This window comes from Micropterus dolomieu, linkage group LG11, assembly GCF_021292245.1.
Source record: "Micropterus dolomieu isolate WLL.071019.BEF.003 ecotype Adirondacks linkage group LG11, ASM2129224v1, whole genome shotgun sequence".
NCBI lineage: Eukaryota > Metazoa > Chordata > Actinopteri > Centrarchiformes > Centrarchidae > Micropterus > Micropterus dolomieu.
In genome coordinates, this window is record NC_060160.1 from 21,614,634 (window position 1) to 21,626,820 (window position 12,187).

The 12,187-nt window shown below is 35.9% G+C and overlaps 1 protein-coding gene across 1 annotated transcript in view; it reads left to right on the forward strand.

The window, feature by feature from the left end:
- LOC123979314 (calpain-1 catalytic subunit-like) overlaps positions 1-7,708 on the forward strand; it is a 16,333-nt gene extending 8,625 nt beyond the window's left edge. Inside the window, exons 7-21 of the mRNA XM_046063201.1 lie at positions 859-933; positions 1,080-1,165; positions 1,519-1,593; positions 2,281-2,441; positions 3,223-3,380; positions 4,689-4,927; positions 5,108-5,147; positions 5,286-5,354; positions 5,794-5,851; positions 6,000-6,061; positions 6,294-6,362; positions 6,535-6,613; positions 6,969-7,085; positions 7,287-7,339; positions 7,450-7,708. Coding sequence (XP_045919157.1) covers positions 859-933; positions 1,080-1,165; positions 1,519-1,593; positions 2,281-2,441; positions 3,223-3,380; positions 4,689-4,927; positions 5,108-5,147; positions 5,286-5,354; positions 5,794-5,851; positions 6,000-6,061; positions 6,294-6,362; positions 6,535-6,613; positions 6,969-7,085; positions 7,287-7,339; positions 7,450-7,476 — 1,368 coding nt within the window. The 3' untranslated portion in view covers positions 7,477-7,708. The remainder of the gene's footprint in view (positions 1-858; positions 934-1,079; positions 1,166-1,518; positions 1,594-2,280; positions 2,442-3,222; positions 3,381-4,688; positions 4,928-5,107; positions 5,148-5,285; positions 5,355-5,793; positions 5,852-5,999; positions 6,062-6,293; positions 6,363-6,534; positions 6,614-6,968; positions 7,086-7,286; positions 7,340-7,449) is intronic.
- Positions 7,709-12,187: the final 4,479 nt, after the last annotated feature.

Here is a 12,187-nt window from a genome sequence, read left to right on the forward strand (position 1 = left end):
TGGCAAAGAACCTTGGTGTTTGGTTTGATAGTAATTTAAATTTCGAGCAGCACACCACAAAGCTTGTTCAATCATGTTTTTATCAACTTAGAAATATAGCTAAAATTCGATCTATGTTAACTTTTAAGGACACCGAGACCATTTTACACGCCTTCATCTCATCACGCCTGGATTATTGCAACAGCCTTTTCACCTGTTTAACCCAAAAATCTATTGATCGACTCCAGACTGTCCAGAACTCAGCTGCCAGGCTTTTAACCAGAACAAAGAAATATGACCACATTACTCCTATTTTAGCTTCATTACACTGGCTCCCAATATGTTTTAGAATTGACTTTAAAATTCTATTGATCACTTTTAAAGCTCTTCATGGCCTCTCGCCTTGTTATATTTCTGACCTTTTAGTCCCATACGCACCAGCACGTAGCTTGAGATCCTCGGGCAGAGGTCTGTTGTCTGTTCCAGAGTCTCGACTGAAAACTAAAGGGGACAGAGCGTTTGCTGTCAGGGCCCCGAGGCTCTGGAACAGCCTGCCCGAGGAAATCAGGTCGGCTGAGTCAGTGAACTCTTTTAAGTCCCTTCTTAAAACATACTTTTATAGGAGAGCTTTTCCCGATCTTATTTGACTTTATTTTATCCCTTTTATTTTATTGTATTTTACTAATTTTATATTAAATTTTCATGCTCTTATCTTTTTTGTATTATTCTTTACACTTGTTAAAGCACTTTGTAACTTGTTTTTGAAAAGTGCTCTACAAATAAGGATTATTATTATTAAATAAGGATTACTAATGTAGGCTGATTGGTCGAATCTTCATCATCAGTCTTCAAAATCAAACAATTGTCTTTGGCTTGTAGGAGACAACTGCCAACACAGTACTGCCAAATGGATTAGTCCAAGGCCATGCCTACACCATCACGGGTGTGAAACAGGTGAAGAATTACACTTTTCATTTTCATTACTCCTCTCATAGTGATCATAATGACTATTTTACCAACAGCTAGCACAAAATGTTTTGCATTCCAACATTTATGGCACATTAACATTGGTGCTGTCTCCCATGATAACTGCGGCTCAGATGATAAGCGAGGGGAAAGTAGTAAACCTGCTGCGATTGTGGAACCCCTGGGGCAAAGGAGAGTGGAACGGAGACTGGAGTGATCGGTAAGTACGACTCCTACTCAGTGACTGTTTCACAAAGGCAAATGGCAACTTTCCATTGACAAAATAAGTGAATGTGAATTTATTGCCACACACACAAACACACTTTCTTAAGGATGCCGTTCACCACATTTCACATCTACTTTTAGCCACTACAGCCACTTCAAACATCCTGAACTAGATGTGCTTTTCATCCATAGAAAATACCACCTGCCACTTAACACGTATTGGATTAAGTGGCAGTGTGAGGTGGATAATTGAAATAAGAATAAGTTGTAACTTTCCTGTGAATGCTGAAAACAACTTATAATGAGATATGGTCTCCTCTCTTACTTCAATGACAAAATGTCTTCAAGGTCATCTCTGTGGAAAACCGTGAGTGCTGAAGATCGTAACCTCTGCCTTTCAGTGGCTGATGATGGAGAGTTTTGGTAAGCAAACCTTTTTAAGCATCCTAATGTTTCCTTACCTACTCATTTTAGGATTATCAGTATCTTTTCAGACACAAAGCACCTTGCAGAACTGGCTTGCTTGTCGCTCACAAACGTGTTAATTCACAAATGCACAGAGGGAGCTGTTAGTTGTCAAGTAACTTTTCTTTGCTTAATTAAACAGGTCCCTTTTGTGAATAGAAAATATGTCATGTGCACTTCTTACACCAATTATTATAATAAAAGCACTATTTTTCTTCCAGGTGAAACATTTACTTACTATTAAAATACATTTCTAGCCAAAATAAAGACATGTCAGTAATGTTACATAACTTGCAAACACACAATATATGTAGCTTGTGTGCATGGAGACATTAAAAATCCAATTTTTTCTATTATCCTGGCAAAACCTTTTTTTCACCTGGTAAAACATCTTTTCCCCACCTGTTTTATTGTTTCAAAGATAAAAAAAACAAACAAACAAAATGAATGAACTTAGAGAGAAAACAATTTAGATTGTACTTGAAAATGTATGATCAGAATGTTTTTTTCTTTCTTGCCTATCAGGGCTTCCTTACCCAACATATACAGAAGAGATCTATTTTTATTTTTGTTGGTTTCATATTTTCAGCATCACATCCAGAAAAATCATTTATATTATCAAAATGAATCTCTAATATTGAACAGGATGAGCCTAGAAGACTTCTGTAAGTTCTATGAAGATCTTGACATCTGCTCCTTGTCTCCCGACTTCATTGATGGAAACTCCTCTCATCGCTGGAAGACCTCCTTCTATGAGGGGAGATGGCTTGCAGGAACAACTGCTGGAGGATGCATAAATAATAGAGGTACCTCCAGGATATTGGTACTTAAATTTTACAGGACTTTTGGGGCCCTATCTTGCAAAGCAGCGCGCAATTTTTATCCTAAAATATAGGTGTGGTCAGGCCAATTGTTGGCAAATTGCTATCATGAAGCAGCAGAAAGAGATAGCTCAGTATTTCTTTTTTTTATTTTATAGGGCATGATTCCGATAGTAAGAGGCCCTTAAGAGAGACACTGTGCGCATTTACCCACAAGGCACGTCAGCGTAACGTTCATTGATTATTAAAATCTCCTGACATGCCAATCGGATTGGTCAGGATTTAATGTTAATTAATGTTCTGTGTTCGTTTATACATCTAAAAGGTCTCACACACAGTTCAGGTTCATACAGTAAATGTGTCCAGGGTGTAACCATCCATGGTGAGCAATCCTCACACCAGTAATTAACATCATGCCTATAAAAAGCTAGGCCTAATAAAGTAAAGTTCCAACAAAACAAAATCGCACTCTAGGTCAACTGCTTGACTTTGCATGTTATATAGTACAGAATAAGTAAATATTCCATTGCTACTGTAAAATCTGTGATAGGGACATTTTAATTTCTAATTTACATTTCGAGAACGGTTCCAACTTGATTAAATGAATGTGTGAGACTGTTCAACTTGCTTTCAATATGTTTTAGTTCATCAATAATATTCAATAATAACATTTCATCTTAATCTCGATAAATCAATCAAAGCAATCAGCCTTCTCTTTGCAAAATGATACAATGCAATCAACCTTGTTTCTCTCTTTGTCTTTCAGACAGTTTCTGGACTAATCCACAGTATCGGGTCAAGATTGACGGTGAACATTCAGGGAAAGATGGCGAGAAAAACATGCTGGTGTCTCTCATGCAAAAGCCTGACAAGAGGCACAGACGCCTGATCAAAACTCTCCACATCGGATTCTCTGTATATAAGGTAAATATTACCTTTTATTGTGTCTGTCACAGCGTGAAGGCTATTAGGGATTTGTCAGACATACAGTTGACAAGAAAGTTAGTAGAAGTTGTCAGAGTGGGTGAAAAAAACGAATGGAATCAAAAAATATCTTATTAAACTACAATTTTGCAATTTAACATTATACCCTCTCTAACCTTGAATACTAGGCAACAATGTTTCTGTGCCTCTTTTCCATATAGCATATTGGCCAATTGGCTAGTTGGCTTTGGACTATTTAAACTGAAGAAACATGCTATTTTATGCTTTTTATGCTATTTTAAACGCCAATAATTTGGCTAGTTATGTTTAGCAGCTTCTCTTATAAAATCGTAGGTAATATGAATGCAATTGCAAATCCAATGAGTATTTAATGTGTTCACAAAGCTAGGTCCAATGACGGAATAACACTTTCACTAGTATGACTTAAAATCAGTAAGAATAATTGTGGTTTGTAATTTTATGATGTTAAAAATAGTAAGTTAGTGAATAAGTTAATTATTCAGGTTAATAAAGACTTCAACATTCAACTACTGATAGTTCCACAAATATGAATCCCTGCACACATGTATTACCTCTACATTCATTTATTAAAAATGGTCACCACAAGAACATTTGTCTAGACATATCATAAAGTGACACAGTGATTAAATGCAGATCTAATTGCATGAATATCCACAGCTGTGTTTGATGTGTGTCCATGATTACACATGATTTACAATCCCTTTCATTTTACTAAAAAGGAAATGTGTACAAGACTTTGCCCATATCTAAAGTAATGGAGGAGAATATGTGCATATTATATCTGGTATCTAGTAGTGGTGTGGGCAGGGAGTTTTGAAGAGCCCAAATCAAAACAAATAATAAAATAAAGTATTCAAAGTAATCAAATAGAAGAATATTCAAAACACCTGCAATCTAACCATGTTCTAAGGAGTGAAAGGACAGCCGCAGTAAATCAAAGTACACACAGCACACAGTAAATGGATGATCAAAGTCAAAGACACTGCAGCCCTTTAGTAGATTAGACAATAGTTGGCTAGCAAGGCAGGTTAAAGTCTTGGTCAGAATCTGCTTCTCATTTTCAGTGAGTGTTTATATGCATGTAATAATACATGATTATATTTGTAAATTTGACCCTTATTTATTGAATTAATTGCTTTTTGTCCCCAACACAAACTCATCTTTCATTTCCCTCAAGGTGACTGAAAACGTAAGTAACCATTTTAAACCAATCCGATTTACAATGAACATTCTCTATTTACAGTCTGGTAATTATATAAACTACAGATAACTGAAATGTCAATTTTTTTTTCACAGTACAAGGCACAGAGGGGAAAGTTCCCAGCCTCTTTCTTCAGCAGTCATGCACCTGTTGCCCAAACTAAACTCTTTATGAATGCACGTGAGGTAATGGAGTTCTTTATGCTGAAGCCTGGTGAATACCTGATTGTGCCATCCACCTTCAATCGCAATGAGACAGCCTCCTTCATTCTGATCATCCACTCCAAGGCAGAGGCCCATGGCTTGTATGCTGACTTTCTCAGTCCACTTGTTTCACTGTTTCTATAAATGAATCAAGAAATTACATATATGACAGAAACCATGACTTGAACTCAATCTAAATATACACGTATAATGAGGTTTCATATTGAGAAAAAATAAAACACACTAATCCAATGTGGAATGTCTTCGGTCTTTCTCCACAGTGAGAATTCTGGTGACCTCCAACATGAGCCAGTTGAAAAGGTGTGCAAAATTTATTATTATAGGCTAACATAACTATATTCTATTGTAATTATGTGAAATATGTTTTGATTATCTTATTTAATTTGGGGTGAAATTACTCAATTCTCTTACACTTTGTGTTCTATTTTTAATTCCCAGCTTGAAAAGATCACAAATGTAACGGATGATGAAAATAAGAAAAACCTTTTCCGTCAATACTCCGACAAGGTAATATTTTCATCACTAACATGTGTCTCACTAACATGCATAATTGTAACTAGTGAGTTTAAGTATGACTTGGAACCTCACCAATTTTCACATAGTTTGTAAATAACTATGTATTTGTAAGAGGGTCTTCCTGACATACCCTCATATCACCTGACTCTGCTGTTCCCTTCAGGGTTAGGTAGGGTAGGTTAGCAGCTAGTGAACACTGTTGAGGATTTAGCAGCTAAAAAGCCAGATGTTTTCCTCAGAACTTTGTGAATATTGTACTTACATTCGTCCAGTGGACAGAAACTTGACTCAAATGGATGCTAGTGTTGCTCTGTTTCTGCCAGATGTGTAAATGAAACATGTTAGCCATCTTATGTCAAACGTGTGTGTGATGTGGCTGACAGAAAACTCACTATTGAAAGCTTATGAGATTTTTTGTTTTTATTTCCAGTATGAAGAGGTGGATGCTGAGCTGCTGCAGAACCTGCTAAATGAAAACATCCTGAAAGGTTTGGACTATAAAAAGCATAAGATCTCAATAAACATTAGAATACATTGTAAAAATGATCTGCTATGTGTATTGCTATATTGCTACGTTCAGGCCAAAGTATGTTTCATGTCGATTTTTCTTCTTTTTTCTTTTTGTTATATTTTTAGGAGACTTGAAAACTGGCGGCTTCTGCGTTGATGCCTGTCGCAGCATGGTCGCTCTGATGGATGTATCCTGTTGTAATATATGTGAAATTTATTATAATTTCTTATAACTCGCTTAAATAATAGATTTATACTTTTTAGAAGAACATTCCTCACAGTGATTGTAGTTACATAAATCACAAATGTAGTATACATGAAAACAGTGCCAAACTCGCCTGCCTTTTTGTTAATTTAACAGTCGATGTGAAGGTCAGGATAGGATGTGAAGTTTTATTACCTTAAAGTTGGGTTAAAAAGACATCAATCACAGGCAAACTGAACAGTAACGAATTTGTTCATCTGTGGAAGAAGATCGTCAAATTCAAGGTAAAAGGAAGTCCATCTTAAACATTTTATACTGAATTAAAGATACTGTTTTTGTCATATTTACATACATAACTGTTTAACAGCCTCTTTGTGTTACCTTTAATACATATGCATCTACATATAGATTAGGAAGATTTTCCTCATCATTGTTGGTGTTTTCGTCTTTTACCAGGACATTTTCTTCCTCACTGATGTTTCACGAACAGGAACACTGTCACTGAGTGAGCTGAGGAATGCAATTGGAGCTTCAGGTAAACCAGTTAGGATTCATTCATTCCCTTGATTATGAATTCAAGTCAGTACCAAACACTGAGAAACATAATAAAAATGTTTTGAAAATTTTGATGATCATTTTTATGTAAAAAAAATAAATAAATGAATTACAGTTTGACCCTTTTTTTCTGACAATGTTTAAAATTTGTTGGGATTAGCTGACCAAGACCAAGAATAAGACTGATGTATGTCAAACAAGGTTAAAGGTGTGTGTGAGTTTGACGCTGATGCATTTGTGGCTAATTGTGTAAGTGGAAATTTGGCTTGTGCAAAACACATCACACATTAGAGAAATAAACGAAATCCTTCACTTGCTCTATGTATGTTGAACAGGAATGAGGATCAGTGATGACATGCTTAATTTGATGGCTCTGCGCTATGGTGCCTCCTCTGGACACATGACGCTGGAAAGCTTCATCAGTCTCATCCTTCGTCTCGACTGCATGAACAGTAAGTGAAGTCAAGTGGAAAATTATGACTAAAGATGACACAATTTAAGAAGTAACTGTCTACCACCTTTTAAATAAGTAAAAATATATGTATATCTTCATATTGGAAAGTTGAAAAATGATCTAATAATACAATGTTAACAATGAAAGCTTACGATAACATATGGTACAAGTTATTAACAATTTGTGTGTTGCTCAACAGAAATCTATAAAAAGCTGTCTGATGGAAAATCCATGAGTCTTCGAGAGTCAGAGGTAATAAAATGTATTCTTCTTGTTAGGAGTTCATGGTTAGAACACAAGGCACAGCTTTTGATTGTTGTGAAAATGTTGCATAAATAACACGTCTCCCTCTTTATTTTCAGTGGATTTACATTTCAATGTACACTTAACCCAACCAGGAAGATGGACTGAACAATTCATCTGGAAATGGAATGTTTTCTTTTCAAGGTCCATTCCTCTGCAGGAAAGCTATTACACAGTATGTGTATGTAATGTAACTAAAGGGTATTATCTTTTTATATTCAAATAAAAATTTGTGTTAAACATAACATTACCTATCCTATAACATGAAGGTGAAACACCTTTGTAGACTTTATCTTAGACTGGAGATGGAATCTTATTACATGTTAAAATTATAGACTTACTTGCTACATTTTTTGTATTACCAGTAGTAGTAGAAGCAGTAGTGGTATTAGTAATTATAATGTAGACTTATTTTTTCACTCTGTGCTGTACAAAATAAAGCCATTATACAACTTCAGATGATTTCAGATTTCTGTGTATGAATCTTTAATAAAATAAACTTGTACCTGTAGATGTTATGGTCATTGGCTTGATTTGTGCTGGCAACCTTACTTATCCACCTTAGTACCTATGTCATCCTCCTCTTTCTCGCCATGTTTCCTGAAAATTTCAATCACTTATTAATTATTATTATTATTACTAATAGTTCATTATTAACAATTGATTTTATCACAGGCAAACAGGTTGAACTTTAAGCGCAGTTATTGCTTTAGTTGACTCTGGTCCAGCTTACTAATCACATAAACTTTGGAGAATATTTTGAATTGACAGTGATAGGTGAAATTATTTATTTAATAATCTAGCATAAAAAAAGTGTCATTAATGATGCACCAGTTTGAGGGGATGTCAGCTTGGTTTGGATAAACAGTGTTTAATCCATCAAGTTTTCATGAAGACTTTTTGCTTCCACTCAAGTGTTGACAGACATCTGATGAAAATAGATTAGTGTCGCAGTTCTGCCCAGGGGCGATTTTAGACCATTTTTAGGGTGCTGAAGCACCCCTAAATTTCATCTAAGCACCCCTAAAAATAATACAACAATTTATAATTATTTTCTGAAAAAAAAAATTCTTGTCCTCTAATGTTAGATTTTAGAGAAGTAAGAGAAGGGACAACTAATTAACCCTAAAGTTTCATCTGGCTTTTCTTATATTAAACGGGTTTAAAGTCACTAAACACTGACATTTTTCAGTATCTAATGTTTTACCCAATAATCCGCGACAACGCTGGCGGACCGGTCGGCTGCAGCGGAAAACACTGTTTCTGTGTCCGTCAGTCTGGGGCAGGGCCAAACTAATACTTTCAATATTATGGCGGGATACGAGCGGCCCCTCCCAACTTGGACTGATTTTTTTTTTAAATCTGAATGGCTCAACTGCCCCGCTCGAAGGAGTTTACTTTCCACTGCGAGTTTAACCCGAACCCTTTGCACTGGTTTGCTACGTTTTGTCGGGGCTGAACTCAGCCCAGGATTGTGTGACAAGTGTAACCGAGAAGGGGGCGAAAGAACGTCCATCTCCCTCGTTCTTCATTCTTCCTTTTATTGTAGCTTGTTGTTTGACAGCTGACTTGAATAACATCAGGTCCAGTGCAGCTGACCTGCCGCCCAGTTGTTCATTCATGCCAAGGATGGTGCATTCAGTAACTACCGCAGCGTTACTTAGATTAGTAACTGTAATAATGTTTTGGAAATAGCTAACAGTAACAGTAGGCCTAGCTATTACATTAGTTTTAATTTAATGTTAGAATATTATACTAAGAAATGATTTATACTTCTTAGATTCTGTGCAACCAAAATAAAGATTTTTATTTACAATTAAACAATACTGACAAATTATACTCAAGCAACAGAAAACTTCCTTAAAAGAGAAAGCAAGCATAACAAGATTTAACCAAAAACACAAAACTGAGCATTTAAATTAGGAAACACTTTTAACACCTCCCTCCTCTGAGGGAGTAAACACCAGCCCACAGCTCCACACTGCTGTCTGACCCTAACTGGTCCACTGACCCCATAGGTGTCATTTACACTGGGGACACTGTGGACATTTTGTTATTGTTGAACTGTGTTTTTGATATAAATGTAGATTATTTAAAAATACATATATTAATATATCTGTGTCCCCTGATTTCACTTTAATCCTGTTTACCCTCAACAAAAAAAACTTGCAAAATAATTGTGCATTTCAGAAGTGACATAATTTACAGGAATTTACATCATTTAGGATATCAAACAGGCTTAACAAGTGAGTAACAGGCTTGACATAGATCAGTCTTTACACTAGTTTCAATGTCTTTAAAAGCCAGTTTTTTTTTTAAAGGTGTAATGTTTGTATTATTTTTCTAATATCTATATCATCCAGTGAGGGTTTTGGCATTGACCACATTTTAGTTTGTATTGTTTGATTCACATGAATCCTTAGGTAGCCTCTTTAATATAATACAGTGATGCTACTGAGCTTATTGTTAGTTATTATATTGTTAGTTTATAGTTGCATTGTGTTGATGATGCTATATTTACACTATAATACATTTTTACAGATGTAAGTAGCATACCATTAAGTGCAGTGGAAAAAGAGAGGCACCATCCTGCTCACCAAAATGCACATCCTGAAAAAAATTGTCTTTTTATATGGTTATCCTAAAATGTCACTTGTATGAATTATAAAATAACTCAATTGGTTTCAAAAATGAAACCACTTGAGTCCAATATGAAAAAAATCGGTCTCAATAAATATTTTTTCTGCCAGTGCACTCTATAATAAATACATGGAATTCCAATGAAAAAAAAACATTACACCTCTTTATATGTTCACTAATACAATACCAATCAAATAAAAAACAATATTATCTAACATAGGTGGTAAAACTTTACAGTAGTGTGTAGAAAATAATGTTAAGTATAAGCTCAATCCTGTTACCTTCATGAATTTGATAAAAATGTAAAAAAATGACATTTCAAGGGCCTTTCAACTCTATCCATAATAATCAAAACTATATAAAATTTTAGACTGGGCCATTTTTCAAGCTTTCTCTTCTAAAAACAGTTTTTTGTTGTTGTTTTTTTTAATTACATGTGGTTGCCATCCAAAATTAGGCGCTCTTCGTCATCTCAAAGCAAAATATAATATTGAAAGTCCAAAATCTGAAAATAATCTCAGTGAAGAGGGATTTATGTACTTCTCGTACAGGCAGTGTCAGCCAGTGTCGCTGAAATTAGCGACACTAATGTGTCCACATGAGGAAATGTCAAGATAGGCTATCAGAGTAAAAATGGACTGTCTAGACTAGGCAACTTGATGAGTTTATTTTTTTAAGTAGCCCATTAAAATATTCCTGCAAATGCAGTGAAGAAGCTGATTATCTGTTATTTAGCTATTTCTACTTTCTACGATTGTTTTCTTTTTTAAATCTCCATGAAGGTGTTTATAAGATCACTTTAAAATATCACTTTTGCTGTCCACCAACTTTTGTTACCTGTGCCTTTTATTATGGAGATGTAGCCAGCCAAACCGCTTGCTTTGCTCTGATTATTCCTGGAGCATCTAAATAATTTTCACAACGCAAAGAATTATTGTGGTAGTAACACGAGAGCAGCTCGTTGTTGAAGCAGGTAAACCTGCATACAGAGGAAGCTGTGCGTCATGCGTAAAACCCAACAGAACTATTTTATCCACCATATTCTCTCTTTCTCTCTCTCTCTCTCTCTCTCTCTCTCTCTCTCTCTCTCTGTGCATCTCAAAAATAAATATCAGCTGGTAGCTGCTGAGTGAAAGATTAGTTTCACCGGCGACATTCTCACCGTCCGACATCGCTATAAAACAAATAGATACCGATGTGTAAAGAAAAGAAACAAAGCGATGCTCTGTTCAACAACAGGAAACTTTTAATATATCTCAGTCAATGCAGTGATCGTCTGACATAGATCTTACAGTGTGTACTCTTCATTTGCTCTGCAGAGACTAAAGACGCTTTTAATGCGCCGTTAGTGGAAAGTGAAAGTTTTTCACTTGCCGACTTGTGAAAGAGCGTCGCAGGCTGCAGTGCCGTGGTGTGCGCTCGCTGGATTTCAGTTGTAGTAGAACAATAAAGTCTTAAACTGAAAAGATATTTGCCTGATTTTCTAAATGTTTGCACCCGCTCAGCTCTGTGACTGTGACAAACGCCCGACCAGCGCTTTACTGCTTAACTGCGCGCACACAGCCTGGATCACAGCTCATTTCGGTTAATGGAGCAAAATGCAGATTACAGACTGGTTACTTAACCAGTATAAAAGGTATAAAAGGTATGAATGAAAAATGTAGCGAAATTAAATGTAGGCCTACATTAGATGTACCCACCCCTGCTGCAGACATCATCACTGCTGCCTTCAGCTATAAGTAACAGCAGCACAAAAGACCGCGGTGAAATTAGTTTTAAGTTGGATATTCGACAGACATTCACCCAGGATCCAGTGACGGCTTTTTAGTCAGTTCACCCAGTGACGGTTGTATAAGTGCGGTTAGCTCACCTCTGATGGCTCGCTTTTAACCAACGGGGGTTAGCTTAGGGACCATCAATAAATTACAATTGTGAGAACAGTGTTATGGGAAAATCATTATTTATTTCAATAGCTTCCAAGTCATGTGACACAGGGACTTCAAACCAATGCCGAATTGTAGTACTACACTGGGCAAATGAGACACACCCCTTCATATTTGATTTGAGTGCATTTTTTATTTTATATGAATATTTATTCATAATTTATGTAAAATAATGCCTTTTTTTTTCAATAGCTTCCAAGTCATGTGACACAGG